The sequence below is a fragment of the Penicillium digitatum genome, chromosome 2, assembly GCF_016767815.1.
Source record: "Penicillium digitatum chromosome 2, complete sequence".
Taxonomy (NCBI): Eukaryota; Fungi; Ascomycota; class Eurotiomycetes; order Eurotiales; family Aspergillaceae; genus Penicillium; species Penicillium digitatum.
The window spans coordinates 1,362,251-1,389,371 of record NC_089385.1 but is presented as its reverse complement, the minus strand read 5'-3'; the positions used below and the strand labels follow the sequence as shown (position 1 = coordinate 1,389,371).

Sequence of the window (27,121 nt, the reverse complement as noted above, 5' to 3'; positions counted from 1 at the left end):
CCTCTTGAAACATTGAGATTCCTATTGTTAGGTACCTTTCCTACGTGTGCTTTACGCCAAAAGCATTCTGATCTCCAACTTCTCAAAATATACGTGCAGATCGACATTCCATGGACGTACAATCTATGTTGTATATTGAATGCCAACAAGACAAGGTGGGTACTGAAACCCTCGAAAAACCTACCGCCAAATGGTGGATCCTACACAACGACGCATATTAAAGTCGAGTCATTTTGAGTTAGAGTTGTGTACATTCATTGATCGTACTATACCTTATTGTAACCCTACACTTCTGTTAAGCGGTATCTTGACTAAGGACCATTTTTGACATCGCTATCATTAATCCATGAATGAATTGACTTGACGAAGGCAACCTCTAAATGCCGAACCCCTTAATCCCCCATTGAAACCCCAAGAAAGACTAATGATAATTCCATTAACTTAGCCGATCGATACCCTCTCCGCGAGCCCATCTCGCGTTTAATTAAAGATATACTAAATTCTAGGATTTGTGGCTACCCCACGCAGTAACTCCAGTCAACTGCTATTTCGTATGACATTTAGGAGCTATGCAATATCTTTTTTCAAAGGCAGCACTAGCTCCTCTAGTGCCACTAAAGAAGGTGCTGTCAATGGAGGAAGTAAAGGAGAACCATGAAGAAGATTGTTTTAAACGAGACGGTCTCTTCAGTCGGATTAGGTGACTAAAGTCGACCATTGAACTATGCACTGTACCACTTGGTCATCCTGAGGAGAGCAACATGAACTGGCTATGCAGCGAGACGGTTCATCTTTTAGGTCCGGGTGATTATGTTCGTGATACATAAAACGTCTATTGGCTGTCTTTAACCTCGTTTTCAAGATGCCAGTATTGTGGCATCGTCAGAGAAGCCAACAACATCGAGAATTTATCACGATTTTCTATGAGGTAGGTAACGGTGAGCGAAATAACAATAAAAAACGATTTCTATATCAATCGACGCTTGAAAAGTCATGCATAATCTCTTCGGAAGATCCAATTTTTCAATGTTCCACGGACATCGAACAGTTGCAGATTTTGTTGAAGCTCCCAGCCAAATGCTAGAATATTGGTGTTGTGTCCTTGACTGTTCCAAATGTTTAGTTTCCAAGGTTACTTCGTCTTCGATAAGCAATGGCCTTCCACTCTGATGCAGCCCCCTAAGGGAATCCCGGAAAATCTGGTCCGCAGCCTCATTGCAGCTAAAAAGGTCAATCAACGGATTCTCACTCTCGAGAAACTTGCATTTAGCAAATTTGTTCTGCTAATTCACTGCCTTAGTTTGTACCATATCATTTAGTCGATCCGTACTGGTGAAAATTATGGCACACTCCTACAGAAAATGACACTTCTATAGGGCCCTGAAAATATTAGAGACTGGGGGGAATGGATATGTTGCTACTTCATACTATCTGTGAGGCCAAGAAGCAAACTATCATTCCTATCTCCAGTATGTTTTACCGCCATTTATAGAGAGAAGTTTGCTGGTTGTTAACTCATCTTCTAGCACCCGTATGTTGGCGGCATACCTTTGGTTCCCAATTTTCACTCCAGTCCAATGAGCCCTGGTGCTGGTCTTCGGTACTGAAAGATTCAATGGAACAATTCGATTACGAGTCTGAGATCTGGATTTTGCCCACACCTAGAAAGGCGTCGATTGATCCATACCGAGAAGGAAGATTAAACGTATTTCATGGCTGTGGGAAGATTTCCCTTCTCGTGCGCTGGAATGATCTCGTCTTAGTTTTATACATTGCCAAGGCAAAAATATCACGGCCAGCACGATTGGCTATTGATGCACTAAATTTTGCCCATAATTCTCAATTATGTACCTAGTCAATTTTTTGGAATAGAAGAGAACGATATTCCAAGTTCCCATCATCAACAGCGTTATCACTCAATAGTTCCTAGGGATTAAGGGTAAAAATGTGCAGTTTCTGCGTTGTTCAGCTATGTTGTACGTGGTTAATGGATAGATGTGAGAAGATTCCATTGTTTTTTTTTACCCCTCGTATGGTAAGAGCACTTAAGACATAGCTATGTACCCATAGTGGCAGTCCATCCGCTTTCTAGCACAATGCCAACCCTTCTAGGAGATGCTTTATCGCTCCTATCGGAGTACACTTAAAATCTCCTATACGCCGAGTCGTAACACCCCCGCAGGATCAATGGGACCATAGCCACATAGGCTTTGTGTAGGTCACCAGATACTATACTGAGACAATCTTACAATTCTCTAGCATTAAGGCCTAATGCCCAGGAGAAAGACAGGGAGCTGGGGGAAAACTTTCCACAGACCAAGATCTTGGTTGACTTTGCTAAGTGGAAACGTCCGAAACAGCTTTAATCCTCACCTGTCTTAAATGAAGCGTATGGCATGTTTTCTAAATCTTCACTTGTTTAACTTCTACGTTATGTTGCACTGTTCTCTGGTATACTCTGTGCAGGCTTAGGATGGCAGGCGTGATTTGGTGATCTTCAGTACAACAACTCTACCTTCCTTCTGATTTTAATTGCGGGCTCCCAGGACCAAAGATACAACAAGTAAGCGGTTTGGTATGTGTTAGATATGTGTCCGTTGCAGTCTGTACCCGATCGGTGCTCCACATGCTCCGTAATTCCTCCGGAATTGAACTTTCAAGGGCCTGATGAAAGACACTTACGCTGTGTACTCACTGGCGAGCACGGAGTGACATATTCACCTATAAGAGAAGGCATTTGGCTAGGTTTGGCAGCTATGATTAAACACAAAAGGCACCTTGACCGGATTGTATGTAGCCTAGAGATAACACTAGAAGAGGTTCATCAACCGTGAGGTAGGCACAGCTAAGCACCGGGAACTACAAGAGTTACGTGTTTCAATTTTTTTTTTAAAAAAAAGAAAATTTTTCTGAAGTTTTCCCACAACTATATACATCCAGACAACACACAGGTGTAATAGCGAATTGATCATCAGAAGGAAGGCAACGGAAATCTCTACACGGTTTTGCGCATTCAGAACAGGTCTGTGAGTTTACATCCGAAAATTTTTCGTCACTTGATCAATTCGCTATTACAACGAGCGATATCCTTCCATAGCATCGTGGTTCATGTTCGTAACTAGACTGAGAACAATGTCAGTAAATTGATCAAACCAAACATGGTAAAGATGCATTGCAATGTAGAAGTTCTCAGACAAGATATACTGGCAAGTAGCAGACCGACCGGGAAGGAAGGTCCGAAGTGTCTCCGCATTGTCGATTTGGAAGGTAAAGAAGTAAAGTGTTTTGTCATCCTTGAACGGATAGGAAATGCAAATGCAGAGTTGAAATGATCAGAAAGGATATAAACTCACATTAAGCGCATCACATTAAGCGCATCACATTAAGCGCAAGGTGCTTGCACCTGACCTATCAGGTTAGTGGCGAAATTGAAGCATCGTAAGATGCATCTACTGTTGGCATTGGGTCATGCTATCCTCAGGAGTCAGGTGCAATCAGAATCAAGAGAGCTCCGGAAACCTGAGGAACAGAGAACCACAGAACCAAAAGTAATTCACAGTATTAGTAGGCCTCAGAGATGACAATCTGCAGCCGGTGTGAAGAAGGAGTGACTCTTAAGAAGAGTCTTCCCAGTCATGTAGCATAGAAGAGATGAGAGACAAAGAAGAAAACGAAGGAGAAAAAAAAAAGTTGTGAAGAAAAAGCCGCGAAAATCACACGTGACCTCCCAATTAGGAATAGCGTGTGAATGGGTGCTGAGGAGAGAGAAGAGAAGGGGAAAAAAGCCTCCAAAAGGGAAAAAAAAGAATGCTTTAAGATGGGGCTTATACTTTAAGTTCTATAAAATTTCCCGGCTTCATTGTAGTCCTTTTTTTTTCTTCTCTCTATCCTGGTCTCTCTTGGATTAATCGCGTTGTCGACTCGGTTAGATCCTCCACCTACGGACCCGGATTCTCCGTCCCCAGTTCTCTCACTCCCACCGGGCGATCATCCTTAATTCCTGACTTGGGTGTTCGCAATACAATAGCCCCCTAATATTCAGATCCCTTAGTAAAACTACTCGTGAGTTATGCCTCTTTGGGATTTTCAGACTGATTGGAGAGCCCAGCCCCTCCACGCTTCTCTCCCCTAGCCCCGTCACTTTTAACCTTCATCCCCGACATCTTCTCTTATCACTCCCCACTGACCACCCATTTCTCTCAGAAAGGAAAAAAAAACCCCCCTCATTTCGCGGGTGAGTGACTTGGCCAGGAGGCCCCCCGATCGATCTTTCAGCACCTCGCGTCTGCTGAATACCGGTCCAAGTCGCTCGCAACGTCTTGGCCCATCCCCGAACGCTAAAAGCGGCCTGTTGTCTTCCCACTTCAGTCGCGCTCCACGCCACGTTTCGCCCACTGCATTTCGCCATCGCGAGCTATTACTTTGAGGTCCCCCATTTGTGGTGACATCGTCGCTCAGCAATGATGATGACGCAGCCGTTTCCTGCCCACCAAGGCATGCCGCAACATGGGTTTCCCCCCGGTCACCCTATGGCCGCGCAACATCCAAATGGACACCCCGGCTCTGGAATGGTACAGCAAATGCACCCTGGTGTGGCTGCCCCGGGAGGACCTCAAGTCAGCCAAGCGGGCCCGATGATGGGCGGCATGGCTCCGGGCGCTGGGACAGCTGGTCCTGGTGGCCCTGGCCCAAATGCTCATGCCCTCTCCCACCTGAATCCCGCGCAGGCGCATATGCTTCAGACATCCCAATTCCAACAAAACTGTCAGTATTAAACCTTCTAGTTGCTTATCACAATGGTGTACGAGGTGTGATGTTACGGGACACACGATCGGCATTGTCTGCGGTGACTTCTTACCCCCGCTACACCCGCGTCTCTTTCAGTCGTTCTTGATGGCATGCTTACATCCTGACAAATTCATAGTCGCAAACAATCCCCATCTAATACACCAACACCAGCAACAGCAACAACAGCAACAACAGCAACAACTAATGCGGCAACGATTGAGTAGTCAACTCCAACACCAACAACATCAGCAGCAGCAGCAGCATCAGCAGCAACAGGGTCTCTCTGTATCAATGCCAAACGGTACACAAGGGCTCAATGCTGCTCAAATGGCTGCAATGCAAGCGAACCCTGGAATGCGACCCGTCAATATGATGCACATTCAGCAGCAAATTCCATATGGCCAACCGCCAAGTCTTCAGCAGCAGCAGCAATTTTTCGCTATCCAGCAGGCTCAGCAGCAGGCTCAGCAGGCTCAACAGGCTCAGCAGGCTCAGCAGGCTCAACAGGCTCAACAGGCTCAGCAGGCTCAGCAGGCTCAACAGGCTCAACAGGCTCAACAGGCTCAGCAGGCTCAGCAGGCTCAGCAGGCTCAACAGGCTCAACAGGCTCAACAGGCTCAACAGGCTCAGCAGGCTCAGCAGGCTCAGCAGGCTCAGCAGGCTCAACAGGCTCAACAGGCTCAACAACATGCTCAGCAACAGGCAAATAATGGACAATCAGGCCAGCATACTCCGCAGCGTACGTCAGCACAGCCCCCGAACATGCACGAACAGAGTGCCACTCCACAGTCGCAGCATGGCGGGCCAGGAGGGGGCACACCACAACCCTCTCAGACCTCTCAGCCGCCATCCACTCAACCTCCGCAGTCGCAGGGTCCGCCTCAAGGCCAAGCAACTCCTAATCCTCCATCGCAACAACTGCCGCAGTCTCAACAACCGGGTCATCACGGGCAACCTGGTCCGCAGCCTCAGCCTCCACAGAGTTCCCAGGGCCAGCAACCGGGTCCTCAGAATCAGCAGATGACAACCCAGGAGGTTCAGTTGAAAGCACAACAACACCAGAATGCTCTTTTGATGCAGCAACAACAGCACCAGCAAAGGAAGAATAACGCAATTTTGACCATCCATGCCTACGCGGAGCATCTGGGAAACTTCCAATCCCGCAATGAAACCCAAGATCTTCTATATTGGCAATCGTTCGTCGACCGTTTCTACTCCCCTGTAGGTGTGTTGCGACAGGGCGTTTGGAATAACACAATCGGATCTAAACAATTTGAAATTGGGACACCTGCGCTGGCACGTTATTACTTGACCCAGTTCACTAGCGGGATTAGTCAAATTCAGATGGTGGTTGAAGGCGCTCGCGAGCGGGAATCTCACAATGGAGGGCATTACGTGGAAGCCCCAAAATGTTCATTCATTTATTGGTTCAAGAATGAGTGCCAGGTATGTCTCCTATCGCATGGTTCCTTTCTGTTCAGCTTGCTAATGTCTGCCTCTTTAGCTTTTCACTAACGGCACGTTGCGGGCGCATTTCGATATGCACAACAAGCTTGAGATGCTCGATGTGAATGTCGTCAGCCACAATGAGTTTATTCCGCGGTCTTTGTTGCTGGCCATCGAGGCAGATTCCCAAAAACAAAGTCCCAAGGTCTCAAAGAACTCAAAACGTATCCAGCCTAAGCAAGCACCATCGCTAGTGCCAGACTCCAACGTGACTGCCAATGGCGTGCCTACTCCAGTCATGGGATTCATGGAAGTCGCTGAAACTATTTCCGCCATGCAAATGTTGTTCCAATTTTCGCAAGCCAACCCGCAGCTATCACCTCCTGACGCTTTGCGGAATCTCGTCAACACCCTCCAGTCGCAAACCCCCAATCCAGGCTTTGTGCCAACTCCCATGTCCATGAATCAGGGTATGAACCCAGGCATGAATCCAGGTATGAACCAAGGCATGAACCAAGGCATGAATCCGGCCATGAATCCGGCCATGAATCCAGGTATGAACCAAGGCATGAACCAAGGCATGAATCCGGCCATGAACCCAGGTATGAATCAAGGCATGAATCCGGGTATGAATCCGGGTATGAATCCCGGCATAAACCCAGGCATGAATCAGGGTATGAGTCCGGGCATGAGTCCAGGTATGAACCCCGCTATGAACTCAGCCATGAATCCGGGCATGAATCCAGCCATGCACCCTGGCATGAGTCCGGGCATGAATCCAGCTATGCACCCCGGCATGAACCCAGGCATGCAGCCCATGCAAAATGTCCGGGGACATAGCATGGGCGCTCCGTCCCAGTTTGCCTCGCCTGCCATGGCCCATCTTGGTCTCCCCGGGCAGCAAGGCTCGCCTCATCTGACTGGTTCAGCACACGCGAGCCCAGCCCAAAGCAACCTTGCCGGTCCCCCTGGAATGCAACCACCAATGCAGCCGTCCCCAGCCGGCGTGAACAATAGTCCAAATGTAGGTGGCAACAAACGTCGCCGGGCAAGCACCGTCAAAATGGAATCCGAGGACGGTGGTGGAGTCGAAGCTAACGGCGCTCCACAACAGGGCTCAGCGAAAGTAAAGGCTAGCCCTCGGGTGCCGAAGCGACAAAAGGGCGCCGCCGTCTAATCGTGTTTGGATATTGGTTTTCTTTCCCTTGCTTTTATTTTTCCTTGCCGTTTCAAGCAGTGCGGAACTGGCGTACGACTGGATACCTGGGCGTGGCATGTCGCGCCCGCTCTTGTTTGTTTACTCCTCATATAGTTCTTTCATCCCAATGAAAGATCTATCTTGCTTTTGGGCACATGACGACTCAATTCACAATCGACGGGATTTAATCAGTGCTTGAGGCCCCCTCCCATCTTCCTTGGAAGTGGCGTTAGGCCTCATCGATCCTGCTCAACTCCAACCTAATGTACTCTATCTTCCTTTCAGCGTTTCCTTGGTGGGTTTGGGATCAACACCTGACCTTGCATGTTTTCTATCTCTTTCCCTGTTCGGTTTTCATTTTGATACTTTTGCCATCCATGTCTGGGATTTTCACGACTTTTGGATTGCTCTGTGTCTAGGCTTTTGCCCACTTCTCGTTGTTTCCTTGGCAGTCTGTTCATCATTTCTTCTGAACAGACATAACTATTGATATCCGTGTTTGGCGAATGATATGGCGTCCGGCTCTTACGTCTATTTGGGGACTACGTCTGCGTGCATAGGGGTGTTCTTTGTTCCATTTGGCTTGGCATCTCGTCCCCCTCGGGGCTCATCCTCTTTTTGCCGCTACTTTGACGAATCCATAAATACATGCCTTCCATCATGATGCATCGTAGTTTTAATACTTGGAGGTCTGTTCAAGTTTAGTGGTTGTGGCTACACACGCAGCGTGCTTATCACGATGAAATGTCTCTTGTTGGACTTGTTTCACTGCATCACTACAGGAAGGGCATTTGTATGTAACAACCATAAATCCCCAACTGTCAAATTTTTTCCAAAAAATCCCATCAAAACTAAGCGGCGAACTGGGCGAACTCTGGCTACGGTGAATTGATACCATCAAAGCTCGGCACTTGTTGTCATATCAGTTCCCCACACCAGTCTTGGAGGGACAGAACTGCCCCTCATCTGTACCTTTCTCCAACCCTCCTCTAATTTAGTACTCACATCATCCAGCCTTGGAAGCTTAACGATGTCACACTCTCACTCTCACGACGCCGGTATTGACCACACCCACGATGACCCCTTCAACGGCCACGGCCACGCACATGATATCCTCGATGGTCCAGGCTCCTACGTCAACCGCGAGATGCCCTTGATCGAAGGCCGAGACTGGAGGGATCGTGCCTTTACGATTGGTATCGGTGGGTACGTATAGACCTCCCCACTTAATAAGCCACCATCAACTTCTACTTCACCCGCCTCGTGCCAATGCACATGATATCCCCTCAAATCACCACCTCTAGATAGATAGCCAGTGACTAACATACGAAACTCGGATCCGTACAGACCCGTAGGATCCGGCAAGACAGCTCTGATGCTAGCGCTTTCTCAAGCCCTTCGAGACGAGTATAATATCGCCGCAGTGACAAACGATATCTTCACAAGGTGAGAGAAGATACCCCAACCCCACCTACTAACCCCACACCCAAAACAAGCTACAGGACTCATACCTACCCACTATATCGCATCAACATCTCCAATCTCAACACTAACCACCATCCCCAAACAGAGAAGACGCCGAATTCCTAACCCGCCACAAAGCCCTGGCCCCATCCCGCATCCGCGCCATCGAAACAGGCGGCTGCCCACACGCCGCCGTGCGCGAGGACATCAGCGCAAACCTCCTCGCGCTACAGAAGCTACAGAAGCAGTTCACGACCGATTTACTACTAATCGAGTCCGGGGGCGACAACCTTGCTGCGAACTACTCGCGCGAGCTGGCGGATTTCATCATCTACGTGATTGACGTTGCGGGCGGTGATAAGGTACCTCGTAAGGGTGGACCTGGAATCACCGGATCGGATCTGCTTGTGGTGAACAAGATTGATCTTGCTGAGGCTGTTGGGGCGGATCTTGCTGTTATGGAGAGGGATGCGGCGAAGATGAGGGAGGGGGGACCGACTGTGTTTGCGGTTGTTAAGCATGGGAAGGGGATGGATCACATTGTCAATTTGATTATCAGTGCATGGAAGGGGAGTGGAGCTTATGATGTTAGTTTGCAAAGGTGGAAGGATGGGGCTGTCAGGGGGTCTGGGAGTGTTGATGAGTAGATGTCTCTGTTAGACTAAGTAGGTGTAGATTGAACCACTCTAGATCTTTCGGATAGCTTAGGAAAGGGAGTACGAAGTGGGATTGGAAGGTTAGGATATGAAGTTCTATATATTCATTGTGTTGAAAATAAATGGTACACACGTTTAACTGCTTTTGCCCTCCGAATACAAAACTTATTTCCCCGAGAACGCCTGGAATGCAGCTGTCGCCAAATCTCCAATATGTCACAGAAGCCGCGTGTGGGCTGGGTATCTGGGTGGTTTTGGGCAGAGGGGGGTTGATCCTCTACTGCTCCACAAGATGTCACACAAGCAAGAATCACTATCTGTGATCTCATTTGGCGAACCGGGACAGAGCCGGCCCCAGATCCAGACGTTCCTGCTTGAGCTTTTCCTTCGTGCGAGCAGCATACTCCTTGCGCAACGTCTCGGCCTTGACACGCTTCTCGTCGATGACGTTCTTTCCACCCTTCTTGCGGAGATACTTGCGCAGGGCACTGTTACGACCACGACCGCGATTCTTGATCTTCTCCATGTGATCCTCGGGCTTGTGATCCGGGTTGCGCTGCTCCTGATACTTCTGGTCGTTGATGGTATCAAGCTTTCCGATAATGTTGGGGTCGAGCGAGATCATATCCGGCTGCAACTTGGTGAGCAGCGAGTGAACCTCGTGCTCTTGGCGCTGTCGAACGTTCTCGTAAGGGTTGGCTTCCAGTGAGTCGAAGTTGGGCTCACCAGCGCCGGGAACAATGACACTGGCGAATCCTTGGTCGTGTCCTACGCCAAGAATATCTTCGTATGGACACCAGCGCACGTTCTCGATGCGCTGTCCGTCTCCACCCCACGCCATATATGGGCTTTGCACTTTGCCTTGGTCGGCTTGCGCGGCGTCGAAAAGACCACGCCATACGCTCATTTGAGTGCCCCAGCCGACTGCGGTCAGGCCGCGGTCACTGATAGACACGGATGCACCAGGCTGGTAGCATGAGTATGAATGCACCTCGCGGTACATGCGGATATCCCACACATTCATCTTTTGGTCTTGGCCTGTGGAGACCATGTAATGGCCTGTGCGGTCCATTGCCAGTGACCGGACAGGTCCCTGGTGCACGAGTGCCTTTACCAGAGGGGTTTGAGAGTTTGGCGACCAAAGGGTCACGGCTCCATTCTGGTGTCCCACATGGAGGATGGCATTCCATGGGTTCTGTGCGAGAGCAGTGGGTTTACCCAACCGTGTAGGTAGCTCAGCGACGGTCTGGCCGGTTGAGGTATCGGTGTACTTAAGGTGGCCGCTCATTTGCTGCAGAAAGGCGGATTAGTTGGATACCGAGGTGATTAAAGAATCAAGGATACTCACAGCGCTTGCAAGAAGGAAATGATATGGCAGAAATTCCAGGAAGAGCGGTTCCAGGTGCTTGCTCAGACAGTGAATCTCAGTTCCCTGGTGATCGTAGATATAAGTGTGCTTCTTCTGCGCCACGGCAAAGAACTGATTGTTGTGCAGCCAGCGGGCATCCCGCACAGTCTCATTCAACTGTAACTCGCAGCCCAATTTGCCCTCGCGCCAATCCATCGTCGCAACATGTCCCTTCCGTCCCGCCAACAGCAGGTCACGTCCGTTCCGAGAGTAGTCCATGCGGTAGGGGCCCATATCGGGAAGCTTCAATTCGAATCCCTTCTTTGCTGTCTCGATTCCGACGCTGTCCCGAATCTCATCTTGGCGAACTTTGTAGGTCCGCTCGAGTTCACCTTCGGGTTCCAGGAATCCTTCTGTATGCTCAAGCAAGATCTCTGCATCCTTGGCTTGAAGAATCGCCTCCTTATGCTTGAATTCCTGTCTCTTAAGATTTGTGCGCAGCTTCTTGTCCCGCGCATTCTTCGCATTGACACCTTTGCCTCGTCCGTAGGTTTGCTCGGCTGCTGCGAGTCTCATCTTCGCTTCGTGGTCGCCCTTGGCGACAGCCATGTTGGAGGCTGAGTCAACCATTTTCTGGCAATTGCTTGAGTTCGTTTTCGAAAGAACCCAGGAAGATATGAAGGCGGTCGAGGAGCGTAGCTTCAAGAAAAAAAAGTGATTTGCCCAAAAATTCGCCAAGATTTGCGCTCACCGCTCGCTTATCCTCCACTGGCGAAATTTGATTTCTTATCGTTGGCTTTTTTTTTTCGGCAGAGGCACTCTGGTTTTTTTTTCTGAGTACTTGCCAGTTGTAAATCGCTTTGGCTGGATATTTGTCGGGTTACCTCTGACTTGCTTCAATCTGGACTCCCTCCCATTCCGATTCAAAGGCTCGAATGCCAATATGGCGCCTGCCGTGCACCACCACCGCTCCACCACCAAGGTTTCCCACAAGCCCTACAAGAGCAAACATGCCTCCAAGAGCGCCCTAAAGGACCAGGCCAAAGGTATGGTTCTCAAAGCATGATGAAGAAGGAATTTAACGCTTATGCCAATTTAGGCAAAATCGAAGGTGATGAGCGGGGCGGTCGTAAAACACCCCACCAACAGCTCAAGACGAAACTCGATCGCCGTAACACCGCCCGCCAAAGGCAGGCATTGAAGCATCAGGAAAGATCCCAAGCGACTAGTATTTTTGCTGGCCAGAATGGTGCTCCACGTCATGTCGCAATCGTGCCGCTGTCCGCCGATGTTGATACCGCTGCTGCTATTGCTTCTATCAACGAGAGTGTCGATGTGTTGACTGATGTGCCGCTCGATGGACCTAGCCGTGTGCGCATTGACCGATTCCGCCAGAGCGTGCAGTACGTTCCTGCCAAGTATGACTTGATGAGCGCTTTGGATGTGTGCCGTATGGCCGACTTTGTCATCTTGGTCATGTCATCTGAAGTCGAGGTTGATGAAGAGGGCGAGATGCTGTTGCGCTCGATTCAAGGCCAGGGTATCTCAAATGTGTTGACTGTTGTGCAAGGTCTCGACAAGATTGGCCCCCCTAAGAAGCGCCCTCAGGTGGCTTCTTCGTTGAAGTCTTTTATTAACCATTTCTTCCCCTCTATTGAGAAAGTCATGTCTCTCGACTCGAGACAGGAATCTTCCAACGCGATCCGATCTATTTGTACCGCTACTCCCAAGGGCATCCGCTGGCGTGACGATCGCAGCTGGATGTTTGTCGAGAATGTTCAGTGGCCAGAGTCCAATTTGGAAGTGGTTGACGACGTCGTCATCACCGGAGTCGTTCGTGGAAGGGGTCTGAAGGCAGACCGGATCGTTCATCTCCCTGGATGGGGCGATTTCCAGATTGATTCGATCATAGCTGCGCCGCTAACAACCACAAAGCCCAAACGGGATGATGCAATGGCCGTTGACGCAAATGAGACCAAACAAATCCTGGAGACTCCTACCGAGGACCAGGATGAAATGGCTGCTATTGCACCCGAAGAAATTGAAATGGTGGATGACGACATGGTTTCCATGGCTGAGACAGAGAAGAAGGGTGTTCTGCTGGATGACTATCATTACTTCTCTGATGACGACTCGCACATTCCCCCGGTACCCAAGAAGTTGCCCAAGGGTACCTCAAATTACCAGTCTGCCTGGTATCTCGAAGACGTATCAGACTCCGGATCTGATATGGAGGATGAGGATGAACCCATGGAGTTGGACACTACTGGAGCACCCGAGGATGGCGTATTCCCAGACCACCAGGATGCCATGACTGAGGGCGGTGGTACTGAATACCCGCAATCGGAGATGTTCCTCGATCCTTCCCCAGAGGACGAGGCCCAGGAACTGGCCGACTACCGTGCCAGCCGCAAGACTGCGGCCGAAGAGGACCTGGAGTTCCCCGATGAGATTGAATTGCACCCCAACGCCCTTGCCAGAGAACGTTTGGCCCGATACCGTGGATTGAAGAACCTCAAGCTCAGCCACTGGGAAACATCCGAGGATCGTCCCTACGAGCCTGAGGATTGGTGCCGACTGCTGCAGTTTGCTGATTTCAAGGGTTCCAAGAACCGCATCATTCGAGAGGCTTTGGCTGGTGGTGTTAACCCTGGTACCCGCGTGGATATCCACCTTCGCGCAGTTCCTTCTACCCTGCGCAACACCAAGCCCATTTCGCTCTTCTCTCTGCTCCGCCACGAGTATAAGCAGACTGTGGTCAACGTTAGCATGACTCTCAACTCCAGCGTAGAGAGGCCTCTCAGGGCTAAGGAGCAGCTCGTCGTTCAGTGCGGTGCCCGCCGTATGGTCGTCAACCCTATCTTCTCCTCGGCTGATAACACGCCGAACAACGTTCACAAATACGACCGATTCTTGCACCCTGGTCGCAGTGCCATCGCATCCTGGATTGGACCCATGACCTGGGGCTCGGTTCCTATCCTTGTATTCAAACAGAAGCAAGCTGAGCAGGAGGACGGTGACGACGAGATGGAGGCCGCCGATGCCAAGGATGAGCCCATTGCCCTGGACCAACTCGAGCTGATCGGTACCGGTACTGTTGTCGCACCCGATCAGAAGCGCGTGGTTGCCAAACGTGCCATCCTCACTGGTCACCCCTACAAGATCCACAAGAAGGTTGTTACCATCCGGTACATGTTCTTCAACGCCGAGGATATCCAATGGTTCAAGGCCCTCCAGTTGTGGACCCGCCGTGGTCGCAGTGGATACTTCAAGGAAAGCCTGGGTACACACGGATACTTCAAGGCCACCTTCGATGCCAAGATCAACCCTCAAGACTCCGTGGGTGTCAGTTTGTACAAGCGCGTCTTCCCTCGCAAGGCCAAGGCTTTGGACGCGATCTCTGCGTAAGATGTTGATGTCAGTAGCACTGAGGAGGTGGATGATATGATACCATTTGACTGAACTGATTACATGATGAGGGCAGCTATGCTGATTCTGACGGGAGCATGATGCACCCAAAAAGTACATATAGACCTGAGGCATCTTAAAATGATGAATTACGAATCTTCTGCACTTGCATCCCGTATTTAACAGTAAGATCAGAATGATCAGAGTCAAAGATTCAAGGATTTGATGTCTTTTGGCAAACGGTGCAGGATTTCACTAGGAAGATTAGACGCAGTATTAGAACCAATGGATAGTAGCATAGATCTGTTTTCATTTCCAGACCACAAGAAGTTCAAGATGAACAAACGAAGCAAGCAGCCAAAAGCTCAAGAGTCAAAATTCTTTAGACATCACACGCGGGGAATCACTGAAGAAATCAATCATCATTTACGAGAAGTCCTCCTCAGCTTCCTCGATGTTATTCTTGATCCGCAGAAGGAGGGTTGTCTTCCACTTGTCCAGCTTGCTGAGCTGGTCAAACTGGAAGAGCTTATCAGCAAAGCTTTCCTGGTCACCACCCTCAACAGCCTGGGTCAGGTCCACGAGTAGCTGGTGCTCCCTTGTCGAACCAAAGGATGGATCAAGTTCTCGGTATGATTCCAAAGCACGGTTAGTCTCAACAAGATCCTGGGAAATTTGTAATTAACATTGTGCTTTGTATAAGAAGAATCTAATAACATACTTTTGTGGCGAGGTGGCAGATGCCTGCCTTTAGGAGATAATCCTTCACGGACCACTTCATCAAATGGTTGTTAATAGAGCTTCGGCCGATACGTTCGTAGTTGGTGATGGCTTTGTAGTAGTCACTTTCCAAAGCGGCCAAGTCCGCCACCTTGAGGTAATGCTTGTTTGCTAGGCTGCATATGAATTCTATGTTAGCCAAGTCGTTTCTCTGGAATCGACAGATATCACACAGATCATGGGATACATACGCTTCAGCGTTATCACCCTCGAACCACTCAGCAGCCTTCTCGTACGCTTCCAATGCCTTCTTCATATCTCCAAGCTCCACCTCATACAGCTCAGCCAAGAATTGCTGTTGCGTTGCTGCGCGGCGCAGGTTTCCTCGTAGTACGTAGTGCTGGATGGCACTGGAAAGCACGCGAGCAGCATCCTCGGGGTCCGTCTTGCGGTAGACCTTGAATGCTTCCTGGAGGTTATTGGCGGCGTCGTCAGGTTCATTAAGGCTCTGAGTTTGGATGGAGGCAGCTTTCTCAAAGGCCTGACCGGCCTCCTTGTCTTTTTGAAAACACAAATCAGTCATTGGATTTGACCACGACGCGGCAACGGACTGGCGAGGCTGCGGGGTATCTCACTCATTTTCTGTACCCGGAACGCATTTGCAGCCTGAGTATACAGATCTGCAGCACTTTCATACTTCTCTGCTCTTCCTCCAAACCAACTGAAGCCGCCAGAAGCACTGGACAGCGCTTTGTCGGCCTGTTTCATCGCAAGAAGCGGGGTCTGGTTAGCTATGCGGACCATCGTCATTGCCTATGCAAAAAGAAAATGTCGGGGAAAGCATGCATACTTTTTGGAGCAGGACACGGGGATCTTGAGTCATTTTGAGTATCTGTATCTGAGTTTCCCACGATAACAGTAGTCCGTAGATATTCGATGTGGGGTTGGAGTGTTGTGGCCAAACGGGGTTGCTATCGATGAGAGAGAGCATCGATCGGCAGGCCCGTGGAGGCGGTGTCACTTAGTTTTTGGTTATCCGCTTAAGCTTCCCGTTGATCTGTGACTTTGGTTGTTTCTACAAATGATTGTTCAGACTAGACTCTGCTTCTATTTCACTCGACTATACTATGATTTATTTTACCTGCAAAAACAAATAATCAAAAATCAAAAAGGTCGTTCCCATCGGCTTTACAATGGCCTCTTTTCGCACTGCTGCTCGACTATCCAAGTCGCTGCGCCCAGGTCCGCTCCGACTCAACACGACCTTCTCTCGTTTCTACTCTTCCGAAAAATCTGACTGTACGGATATCGATTTGATACTTGGTGCACCTAACTGGTCTGTCAGGTCGCTGCTTCCGAACCCGGCCTCAAAATCACCGCCATCAATCACGCCGAAACAACTCCATCATCTGCTACGCATCTCGGCTCTTCCCCAGCCTGCCAATCAGGAAGAAGAGCAGTCCATGCTCGATACACTCGAGTCTCAAATTCATTTTGTGAAGGAGATCCAACTTGTTGATACTACCGGTGTCGCACCGCTGGCTAGAATTCACGACGAAAGTCCTGCTGCGATAGAAGAGGAAACAATTGGAATCGAAAGGCTCAGGGGGGCTCTGGCTATGGAGAGGGTGTCCGGAAGACGGGGAAAAATCCAGCGTGTTCCAGGGGAAAAGAACGATCGTCCGGATGGAACGGCTTGGGATGGGAATGCGCTTCGGTCCGCGACAAGGACAAAGGGGAAATATTTTGTTGTTGAAATCAGCAATTGAGTTATTCTCTCAATTTCCAACAGCGTTGAAATATGCAAGAGGCACGGACATTCCGCATAAAGCAAGGCAGAGGGACACTAGTATGCTCAAGAGTTTCTGCCTCAGGCTAATATTTGGTGGAGTAAGCGGCCCCGATACCCGTGACTACCGGGGGCCATGACAGCATCGCCCAACATCGACTTTGCCCGTTTTCTCCTTCAAAAGTTACTAGCTCTCTCTTTTCCCAGCTCTATTCGGCGCCAATGTTTAAAAATTTCAAAGAAAAACATGGGGGATTCTTTGACTCTAAGCAATCCAATGCTTCGGAAAGCGATCGCGGTCAAGATCTATCATCGATCTTGGACCGATCGCAGCGTGCTGACTTAACCGTCCTCGTTGCTGAGGTAGCTGAGTCAATGCGGCTTCGGATCTTGGAACTTTATGAGCCCACAAACTCTAAGGTTGACTCTCCCAATCGCTCCAGTCCGCGTCCATCTCCGGAGACAGGCAATGATGAAGACACGCCATCTTTGCCCCAAAGACCACCAGGCAAGGAGGCCTCGGGAAACAACGGAAGTCCACGGCAGGGCTCTAATTCCAAGCCTTTAAGCCCTCCGGAGAAAGGCATTGTCCTTTCTACTTTCGATGACTGGAGAGATTCCGTTCTTTTGCGTGTTGGCGCGGTCGTCAATAAAGATAATGACGATGAGGGAGGGAATGAAGGCCAAGGAGAGCTGCAGAACGCTGCCAAGTCTGATGATCTTCCATTGGACGAGGATAAAGATAGATTGGCCAAGTTACAAGAAATATACCACCCCATGAAAACGTCATTGGCTGAACTTCCTAAAGCAACAAGACTACTTATTCTTCACTCGCTTCTCCTTTTAATGCTCAGCTTAGAGCATTACAGTGCTTACTCAAGGGTCTTGATGTTGAATGTCACATCCAGTCTGAACATAGATATCAACGTGCTCAATCAAGACGAAGTCAGTGTCGCCCGCGGATTGCTGCAAACAGCTTTGGCACTCTCGGCAGACCAAGATGCTAAAGAGCAACCGAAGAAAAAAGACGATATGAGGAAATGGAAAATTGGCATTGCATCCGTGGCTGGAGCCGCCTTAATTGGCCTCACTGGCGGACTCGCAGCTCCGTTGGTAGCGGCAGGTCTGGGAACTGTCATGGGTGGATTGGGCCTTGGCGCCACCGCTGCTGCTGGGCTTCTGGGTACTTTGGCTGGAAGTAGCGTTGTTGTCGGTGGTCTGTTCGGCGCCTATGGCGGGCGTATGACTGGTCGCATGATGGAAAAGTACGCACGTGAGGTGGACGATTTTGCATTCATACCGATCCGAGGAGAACGCCGCCGGAACGGGAAAGATAAGGAATCTACAGGTAAGGACTCTTCGGAGAAGAAGTCTGCTGAGCAAGATCATCGTTTACGAGTTACCATTGGTGTCACCGGTTGGGTCAAGGAGGAGTCGAACTTCGTGATCCCTTGGCGGGTGATTGGTGCTGACTCTGAAGTGTTCGGTCTTCGTTGGGAGATGGAGCCTTTGATGAACTTGGGCAATGCGATCTCGGCTCTTGTGACTAGCGCAGCATGGTCCGTTGCCGGACGTGAGGTCTTGGCTCGTACCATCTTCCACACCATCATGAGCGCGGTGATGCTTCCTCTAGGTCTCTTGAAACTGGCTAGCGTCGTTGACAACCCGTTCAGCGTGGCCAAAGCCCGCGCCGACAAAGCGGGTGAGGTTCTCGCGGATGCGCTGATCAACAAAGCCCAGGGAGAACGACCCGTCACCTTGATGGGCTATTCTCTGGGATCTCGGCTGATTTTCTCCTGTCTACAAAGTTTGGAAAAGAGAGACGCTTACGGGTTGGTCGAGTCGGTCATTATGATGGGCTCACCCACCCCTTCAGACACGCAGGACTGGCAAAAGATCCGCAGTGTCGTAAGCGGACGTGTTGTGAACGTGTTCTCTGAGAATGACTCCGTACTTGCTTTCCTCTACCGAACGAGTAGCCTGCAGCTCGGTGTCGCCGGATTGCAGCCAGTCGAGGGTGTTCCAGGCGTTGAAAATCTCGACGTAAGCGAAATGATCAGCGGTCATTTGCGGTACCAATTTCTTCTTGGCAAAATCCTTGCCCTTATTGGGCTTCAGGACCTTGATCCCAATGAGATCGAACGCGAAGAAGCTGCTCTTGCCAACGAGGACAAGCGACAGGAGAAGGAGCGGCTGGAGAACGAGCGCGAGGCTGGTGTGGAAGATCGGGAATCATCTGCTGCCCGTGATACCCTGAACAGCCAGGATGGCTTTAGGGAAGATGCCCGGTTGCAGAAGAAAGTCGAAACGCAGACTCAGGAGAATATGACAACCCACCGGATTGAAATGCTTGATTTGGATGACGACGATTACTCAGCGCCTTTGAAGGAAGATCCCTCGAAGCACGCTGCCCTTTAAATGAGGACTTGAGGGTTTTCGGGCAACTATCTCAAACATGCCATATTTAACACAAGGCAAAAACAATTGCCGCTGGTCAATCAATGCAGTAAGAATAGATTGAGCCTTTGATGTTTTGTCCTAAGTTTAGGCCTAAACAATTCGCAGTGAAAAAAACAGCCTCTTAGTACCCTTAGCTAGCTTCCATGACACAGTAGACATGACCCATATTCCTACCAACCCATATTTCACTTCATTCCGTCAGGCTGGTCGCTATGAAATTGCTCCAGTGCACCAACCATGACTGACCAATCCAAGCTGAACCAAACGACAACCCAAATGCCATCATCATCTTGGATATTCACTAATGTCTCCAACCCTGGAAGCCCTTTAATGGCCCCACAAAGTCAAACGGTGTATAAGTGAGCATCTGCGTTCCTCAACTCCAGTTTCCCCCGCCCTTTTCCGACCTAGCCAATCCATATAGGCATGAAATTTTCGAAACTGGCACTTGTCAGACCAGAACCTTGAAAGCCAGTTTTTAACAATGCTGAGCGGTGGAACCCCGTGTGGAAATAATTCCGACCACAGCCTTGAGTCCCACCTCGTATACATGGTGGCATTGTCATAAACACCAAGTCCATCATACAAATTTGATCTCAGCGCATACATGGCATGGTGTAGCATAATGAGAACAATGTATCTCCGATTCGATCGATAGAGCCAGGGATCCGAGTTCACGATAACCCAGGGACAGATGTTTAACTGGTCTCGGAGCTGTGTCTCATATGGCGATTCCCAGCTTGTGCCATCTTCGAACCAGTTCTTGAATCGTTCACGGCGAAGGAAACTGGCTGTTTCGCCCGGTAGTTCGTCCAGGCTGGTTTCCAAGAACAAATTGGTATCGATGATTGCGTTTTCAATTTGAGGGACGGCAGTGTCTTGGGAAACGGAGAGAAGTCTCCCTAATCTGATCTCAATGCCGGTTTGATCGAATAAAGACATAAGACGCCGGTATAGAGAGACAAACTCCTCGTGTGATATCGCGGGAATATTTGTTGCGGGATCTTCGATCCAAAGTTCCAGACGAATAAAGGGCAACATAGCGATGTCGTAGTCGGGACGGTACTTGCTGGACCTGATTGTCTCCCGTAGACCACCCATGTCGTAAAAGTGGTTTGTGTTGCGCCAGTGAGTTGGTGCGTCTTCCGAACGCCAGGGACCAGTTGTGGTCAGATATATGATCGGCTGCGCCAGAGAAATCAGCAGATCGACAAGCGCGTTGGATTTCTGCCACAGTAACACTACTTGGCCTGGATCTGTTGGATCTGGGGAATTGATGTGCACTTTCATCATCGTTTTTGAATGCGGGAAGTTGTGGAAATGTCTTTCGGCGTCCTCTCTGTTTCTGAGTGTCCACTCGAAGTCCACTGTTCTGGATTTCAATTGGATGGCCATCCACTCCTCTTCGTTATATACTGGGTTCAGCAAGATGTGCTGGGCGGAGTTGCTGAATAGATGGGATGATATCTCATCGTAGAGGTAGTGACTGGTACAAAGAATGGATAGGGGGTTTTCTTTATGTCGACCATCCTTGAGTGGTTCTATGCGGAGGGATGAGAAGAGGTGCCCCCATATCATCAGGCGGATTTCTATGGGAAGCAGAGCAAATTTGCCCAAAAATGGGAACGATGGAAATTGCATGTTGAACAATGCGAGGCTGTTGAACTTGTTGATAATTGTAAAGTGTTGGCGATGAATATGAGGGAAATGGGAACTGACTATTTCATTTCCCTCGTATAGTCAGAGAAGTCGTCAAGTTTACGTCGAAGCTTGCTACTATGCCTTTCTCAGATGTGATGATTTCCCGATTCGGCGCGGAGAGGTTGTATCGTCAAACCCTAAGATCACCCCCTTCGACTGACTGCTGGCAACATTTGCATTTGATCTCAACTCATGGCTTGGCCACATGTACAATAATCTTTCCTCTAGCCCGGACAGAGCGGAGCTTCTCGAATGCCTTTACAGCATCCTCAAGCTCATAGGCAGTATCCAGCCGGATCTTGACAGCCCCCTTCTGCACCCATTCGCCGATCTTCACAAGATCCTCACGAGTATTCTTGAAGAAGAAGATAACATACTTCCTCTGTCCACCGCCCAAGAAACTCGGCCAGACCAGCCTATCAACAAAAGTGCCCACGCTCGACGCACCAACCTGCACAAACGTCTTCCCGGCCGCCAAGAAGTGATGCGACTCACGATACATCGGCGCAGGGTATCCAATATGATCAACAATATGATCAAAGACAACCGCACGACGACGCAGCGTAGCAACCAAATCTTCCTCAGTGGTGTAATCAATGACCTCATCAGCACCCAGCCCACGACAAAACTCCACATTCTTCGTCGAACAAGTCGTCGTAACATGACACCCCATCTCCTTAGCAATTTGAATCGCAAATATTCCACACCCCCCAGAACCTCCGTTAATAAACACTTTATCGCCTGCACTGACATATCCAGCCAGCGACTGGTACGCCGTCTGTCCGGCAATACCGATACACGCCGCATGATCAACCTCCACACCTTCCGGCACAGGCGCAAGCAGATTTGCAGACGTCACGAGGTACTCACCCAAAGAGCCGAATTGACCGGGCTTGCTGAGGCATCCGTGCACGAGCTGGCCGGGTAGAAACTCGGTCGCGTCGTCGCCGGTGACAACTACGCGTCCACAGAAGTCCATTCCCGGTGAGGCGGGTGTGCCGATGACGAGTTTTCGGGCTACTAGGCCCATCTCGGGAACTTTGTAGTCGGCGGGATTCAGCGAGGCTGAGAGGACTTGGACTAGGACATTGTTGCCGTGGACGGCTGGTGGCGCGCGTGCCGACGCGTCGAAATTGAGATTCTTTTCTAGGCCGTTGGTTGTGCTGGAGTAGAGCCAGGCTTTCATTTCTGTGGGTTGGGCAGATGCCATTTGTGGGTTGGATAGATGTTGTTTTGATGTGATGTTGTGGTGTTGCCACTTTGAATGGAGGGAAGTTGATGACCTCACCCGCACTTCGCCATGTCTCACTTTACATGTTAGCTAGCTTCGAGCGGGTGACATGATGTCTTAAATTATTGAATGGATTTGTTCAGAACGATACTGTCTATTCTCAGTACTCATCCTGTCTTCAAGAAAGTCAAAGCCCCGAGTGCCAGAGCGTCCACACCGGTACGCAATGTTGGCTGGATAACAGGCGCATAGAACGGCGAGTGGTTACTCGGCAGTTCATCAACAGTCCCCTTAGCAACCGCATCATCCCAAGTCTGAGGATCAGTTCCACCAAACATCCACATAACATATGGCGCACCCACAGCGGTGGCCAGTAAAGAAAAGTCCTCACTAGCAGACGGGGGCTCCATTTCAACCAGCCGATCACCAAAGTACGGCTGGAAAGTCTCACGGAGGGCATCAATCGTCTTCCCATCATTAATCGTCGATGGCGTCGAGGAAGTAAGCTTAATTTCCGGCTTCTTCTCGGCCCCAGCAGCCAGACATTCACCCTCGACGATGCGACGGATAGAAGCATGCACACGCTTCCGCACCTCCGCATCGTACGTCCGCACATTCAACTGTAGATCCAGATACGCCGGGATGATATTCGGTGACTGCCCAGCATGAATACTGCCACAGGTAACAACAGCCAACTTGCCCGGCGTGACCTCTCGCGACACGATAGTCTGCAAGCGCATGACGATCGCCGCACCAATGACAATCGGATCGATAGTCGTATGCGGCGCAGACCCATGACCCCCACGACCAAAGATGCGCACATCGAAGGCATCGGCGGCAGTCAGCAGCGGGCCAGCACGGAGATTGATTGTTCCCGCGCGCGCCCGCATTACATGCTGCGCAAGCACAAGCTCCGGCTTCGGGATCTTATCGTATAGCCCGTCATCCAGCATTGCCTGTGCACCATCGAGGTTTTCCTCGGCGGGCTGAAAGATACAGATCAAGGTTCCGGACCAGTGGTCGCGTGCGCACTGCAGGAGCGTCGCGGCGGCCATGAGCGTTGCAACGTGGGAGTCGTGTCCGCAGGCATGCATTACGGGCCTATCGGCTCCGGTTTTGTCTTTGACGTGTCGGGTGCTTGCGTATGGTAGGCCGGTTTGTTCTTCTACGGGTAATGCGTCCATGTCCGCCCGTAGGAGGAGCGTTGGGCCCGTTCCGTTTCGGAGGACACCTGCCACGCCATGGCCGCCGATTTTAGTGTGGACTTCGAAGCCGCTGGTTTTGAGGTGGTCGGAGGCTATTTTGGCAGTTTGCTCTTCTTGGCCTGATAATTCGGGATTGGTGTGTAGGTGGCGATAAACATCTTCGAAGGGCTTTAAGTCTGGTCGGTAGTGATTGATGACGTCGGCCAGGTCATTGTTCTTGTCTTCTGTGTATATAATGAGTATCTATGCTGTTAAACGGGTAAAGTCTAACTAATCGTACCTTTCACCTGCATGTTGGAAGTCATATCAATGTACAGAGTGGGTAGATCGAAAAAGTAGATGACAAGCACTCACCATTTATATATCCGAGCAAATTGGACCACTGGCTTCGTTGATAGGCGACCAACCCACTTCGTCAACAATCTAGAATCACTTCCCCGCAATTGGATCTCCCATACCTGCTCGTCAATTACCGGTCATCCCGGTTTCTGTCCCTATCTTTGGTGGAGGGCAGATGGTCAATATTAGATCTCAACTAGGGAGTACTACTCTGCCATAGAAGTAGCCTTAACCTTGAGCACACCGCTAGCAATTGATGTTGTTTTTGTATGTTCAATGAAACGTAAAACAGAAAACATCTCGACAATTGGCGTCTTAATTGGCTATGTTTTCACCATCGATACCTTCACAATTTCTTTTGTATATATATTCACTTTTCCAGAGTCTCTTCAACAGCCCAGCCGGGCTAGCTCAATCGGTAGAGCGTAAGACTCTTAATCTTAAGGCTGCGGGTTCGACCCCCGCGTTCGGCTATTCCTACAAAACCAAAAACCTGAGATTTCTTTTTTTTTTTCCTCAATTTTTTTGGCTCCATTCAGATCGTCTTCAAGTGGTCTGTGGCAAGCGTCTTCGGATTGAGTGGTGGCTACTTGAACAATAGCGCGCCGTAGATGATTTCAGTTTGATGTATCAACAGTTGGACACGATCCCGTATTATCTCTGGAACAAGAACAATCAGTTCATTCCTCTGATTTTGAACAAGGAATAAGCTGGGCATAATCTACCGAATTCGATGAGCTGCGTGTGAAAAATTCGAGACCATCTTCATGAGAATCCGTCAATTTCTCCTATCCCTAACGCAAACGCACTTAGACACCTACCAATGGGGAATCACAACTACACTCTCCAAGCGCTTCGCTATAAGTGCTGATAAATGTATATGTTACGTTAAGATAGAAATAGTTATAGCCCAATCGAAATATTTCTCCATGGGCAAGGACGTCGTCAACGCGGCCCTCTGCTTGCACTTATTCTCACTCTGCGGACGCGTGCGCAAGGGACATACACCTTGGTTCCAAAGACGAAGGTATTCAAAGCTGAGGGCCGAATTGTAGGGCAAGACACCATTGATATGGCTGATGTTGTTTATGGCACGCTACATCTCATCACATGGCCTGTAGATTAGGGCCAGCGTCTAATTCTCAACTGTTTCAAACCTACTAGGGTGCCTAGTAACTAGAAATCTCACCAATACAATTCCCGGAGCATAGCCGCTCTATAGACAGATTTGGATTTTCAATCTCGGTTTTTCTAGAGTACGAATTTCCAGTACGATCAGCTATAGAAGCTCAATCACTGCAAATTTGGTCTGCCTTGATTAAATTTTGTCTCGAACGGAGTTGACTGCTGATTGAATCAGTTAACCCCAAGTGCTCTATACTGGACTGATTCGAGAAGCTTCTCAGCTTCTGAAGAAAATCCGTGTTTGGCTTGTGAGCTTTTGGTTGGCTCATCTAGTAAATTAACTATATGCCATCGTTGAAGAAACTTTAGAAACAGTATAGAGTTGCTTTGCCGATGCCTGAAGTCTGCAACAGAGATCCGAGTTGGCAGTGAAGATCTCGGCCCTGACTCCAACGACATGAAGATTTGCTAAGTAATACAAACTCCCCGTCAAGGACCAATGGTTGATAGTCGCGTCCCTCTAAGCTGATGTGGACGCCAAAGTGGTTATGAAACGACGTAAGCCATCCAAATAGGAACTTCGGTTCCCGAACACTACTGACCTATGAGTTACCGCGCGCGTATTTCTTTTGATATCTTTCATTTCTTTTTTGATTAAAAGAAAAAGTATGCATATGGATCCATTGGCCGGAGAGTGAACCGTTATTCTGTCTATTTCGCTTTCCAGTTCATCGTTTATACTCCGGATAATCTTTCAGAACATATACAATCCAGAATTCAAATTCCACAGGCACGATTCAAAGTGTCAACCAAGGTTTTTATTCTTGTCTTCCGGGGTGATCCACTCGACTACACCAAGTTTCAGAACATGGCTCTACACTTGGAATTTCCGTGAAAAACGGGCAGATGGATTGGAAATACTCAAATTGGGTCGGGGATACTCTTGCCAGGACTATGAGTGGTAGGTATTTGAGTGCGACCCAGCAAGCATCAGTCATCGATCTGATGACCGACGCGTGCCTGGAAGCGCAGGAGGAGTAGCCCGTGAAAATAACTTCGGGTTGTTGGTGAGCGACCACATTGGTAAAGATAGAGAGATTCGGTGTTGACCAAAAAAAAAATTTTAATAGCATGTCGATCCTACAAACAACGTTCGTGCGAAATGTGAAGGATGGATGCAGGATTTTCAGTTGTCTGTAATTATAAACGCTTGCTTGAGTGTTAGAGTAAAGTGATGGTTTCTTTCTAAGTGACCTTCTCCATCCTCATCGGCTTAGGGCTTTAGGGGCTTAGGGCTTAATTCTGTCTTGCAATCTCGCTATGAAGTCCGCCAGATTAGTATGTGTAAGATTGCAAGAGGTAGGTAGGGTCGCAGGAGGTTGGCTACCCCTCAATCTGTTTGTCTGCCTTGAGGATCGCCTCGTAGTAGTCACTCGTATTCGAGGCGATCAACATGTTGAACCATTCAGCGTCTTCTTTCTCCTCGTTTCCCCTCTTGTATCTACCGTGTTAGCCTTGATCAAAATCAACTAGGTGGTTAATTTCCAATTTTTGGCTTCTAGGACAGGGAGTGCGATCATTATGTAGTACAGACAACTGACGACGAACGCCAACACGGATATTAATGCGCAATGTGTAAAACAGGGGTGATGCACTTGAATGACGGTCGCCGAGGTTGACTATTCTACTCAGGGAGACAAACTTTGAAGGTACACAGCCTTTTGGTCGATTTGAGAAGAATTAGAGCGTATTCTGCTCGTGGTGCTCTAGTCATAGAACCCATTTCCAGCAAACTGAGATATCTCGCCAGACTACTTCTTGGTGAAATAATTTTATCTGAAGTACTGGATAGTGTGGCCGAATAACATCCACGCCTGAAAGGAAGTGAGGCTTTATCTTCGGTATGAATTGAGCTACCTACCTTCTTCTACAACGTCATTTTCGTGTGCATACGTTGAACTATTTGACTTTTTTCAGGATATCGATGTAAAACCGGTCCGGCGGCATCCACTGTGTATAGCATCCAGCGGAGCTACATATATATAAACAGGCAACCTTACCAAGATTAATTTTTTGCATGACCTCATCATCAATCGTCCAATTACGACCCACACGAAATGTGGCAAGCTAACTCACTGAAAAGGTCAATTTAATACCTACACACACTATAGTCTCCAATCACCCCTTGTCAACCTGAAGGATAAACCTTGTTACGCCCTCATCTGCACAAGGCGTTTTCTGCC

At 49.2% G+C, this 27,121-nt stretch overlaps 10 protein-coding genes and 1 non-coding gene across 11 annotated transcripts; 6 read left to right on the top strand and 5 right to left on the bottom strand.

The window, feature by feature from the left end:
* Positions 1–4,460: 4,460 nt before the first annotated feature.
* Positions 4,461–7,411, top strand: Pdw03_6562 (PtaB protein, putative; the record flags this gene model as incomplete). The annotated part of the gene is made up of 5 exons (XM_066101387.1): positions 4,461–4,764; positions 4,925–6,234; positions 6,293–6,728; positions 6,789–7,258; positions 7,349–7,411. The coding sequence occupies 5 exons, from the start codon at positions 4,461–4,463 to the stop codon at positions 7,409–7,411; spliced, it is 2,583 nt and encodes an 860-aa protein (XP_065956470.1).
* Positions 7,412–8,462: 1,051 nt separating this feature from the next.
* On the top strand, positions 8,463–9,543 carry Pdw03_6561 (Urease accessory protein UreG, putative; the record flags this gene model as incomplete). The annotated part of the gene is made up of 3 exons (XM_014679880.1): positions 8,463–8,638; positions 8,780–8,878; positions 9,003–9,543. The coding sequence occupies 3 exons, from the start codon at positions 8,463–8,465 to the stop codon at positions 9,541–9,543; spliced, it is 816 nt and encodes a 271-aa protein (XP_014535366.1).
* Positions 9,544–9,877: 334 nt separating this feature from the next.
* Pdw03_6560 (Small nucleolar ribonucleoprotein complex subunit, putative) lies at positions 9,878–11,530 on the bottom strand (the record flags this gene model as incomplete). The annotated part of the gene is made up of 2 exons (XM_014679881.1): positions 9,878–10,843; positions 10,901–11,530. The coding sequence occupies 2 exons, from the start codon at positions 11,528–11,530 to the stop codon at positions 9,878–9,880; spliced, it is 1,596 nt and encodes a 531-aa protein (XP_014535367.1).
* Positions 11,531–11,843: 313 nt separating this feature from the next.
* Positions 11,844–14,308, top strand: Pdw03_6559 (Pre-rRNA processing protein Tsr1, putative; the record flags this gene model as incomplete). The annotated part of the gene is made up of 2 exons (XM_014679882.1): positions 11,844–11,946; positions 12,000–14,308. 2 exons carry the CDS (start codon positions 11,844–11,846, stop codon positions 14,306–14,308), a joined length of 2,412 nt encoding a protein of 803 aa, XP_014535368.1.
* A 426-nt stretch (positions 14,309–14,734) lies between these two features.
* On the bottom strand, positions 14,735–15,911 carry Pdw03_6558 (NSF attachment protein; the record flags this gene model as incomplete). The annotated part of the gene is made up of 5 exons (XM_066101386.1): positions 14,735–14,974; positions 15,030–15,204; positions 15,280–15,586; positions 15,664–15,787; positions 15,879–15,911. 5 exons carry the CDS (start codon positions 15,909–15,911, stop codon positions 14,735–14,737), a joined length of 879 nt encoding a protein of 292 aa, XP_065956469.1.
* Positions 15,912–16,221: 310 nt separating this feature from the next.
* Positions 16,222–16,528, top strand: Pdw03_6557 (uncharacterized protein; the record flags this gene model as incomplete). The annotated part of the gene is made up of 2 exons (XM_066101385.1): positions 16,222–16,327; positions 16,374–16,528. 2 exons carry the CDS (start codon positions 16,222–16,224, stop codon positions 16,526–16,528), a joined length of 261 nt encoding a protein of 86 aa, XP_065956468.1.
* A 511-nt stretch (positions 16,529–17,039) lies between these two features.
* Positions 17,040–19,235, top strand: Pdw03_6556 (uncharacterized protein; the record flags this gene model as incomplete). Its single annotated transcript, XM_014679885.1, has 1 exon — positions 17,040–19,235. The coding sequence occupies one exon, from the start codon at positions 17,040–17,042 to the stop codon at positions 19,233–19,235; it is 2,196 nt and encodes a 731-aa protein (XP_014535371.1).
* A 449-nt stretch (positions 19,236–19,684) lies between these two features.
* Positions 19,685–20,918, bottom strand: Pdw03_6555 (uncharacterized protein; the record flags this gene model as incomplete). Its single annotated transcript, XM_014679886.2, has 2 exons — positions 19,685–19,718; positions 19,885–20,918. 2 exons carry the CDS (start codon positions 20,916–20,918, stop codon positions 19,685–19,687), a joined length of 1,068 nt encoding a protein of 355 aa, XP_014535372.2.
* A 250-nt stretch (positions 20,919–21,168) lies between these two features.
* On the bottom strand, positions 21,169–22,188 carry Pdw03_6554 (Zinc alcohol dehydrogenase, putative; the record flags this gene model as incomplete). Its single annotated transcript, XM_014679887.1, has 1 exon — positions 21,169–22,188. One exon carries the CDS (start codon positions 22,186–22,188, stop codon positions 21,169–21,171), a length of 1,020 nt encoding a protein of 339 aa, XP_014535373.1.
* A 188-nt stretch (positions 22,189–22,376) lies between these two features.
* Positions 22,377–23,771, bottom strand: Pdw03_6553 (Zinc metallopeptidase, putative; the record flags this gene model as incomplete). Its single annotated transcript, XM_014679888.2, has 3 exons — positions 22,377–23,638; positions 23,695–23,701; positions 23,769–23,771. The coding sequence occupies 3 exons, from the start codon at positions 23,769–23,771 to the stop codon at positions 22,377–22,379; spliced, it is 1,272 nt and encodes a 423-aa protein (XP_014535374.2).
* Positions 23,772–24,153: 382 nt separating this feature from the next.
* On the top strand, positions 24,154–24,226 carry Pdw03_tRNA92. Its single transcript has one exon. It is a non-coding gene; the product is annotated as a tRNA-Lys (tRNA).
* The last annotated feature ends 2,895 nt before the right edge of the window (positions 24,227–27,121 follow it).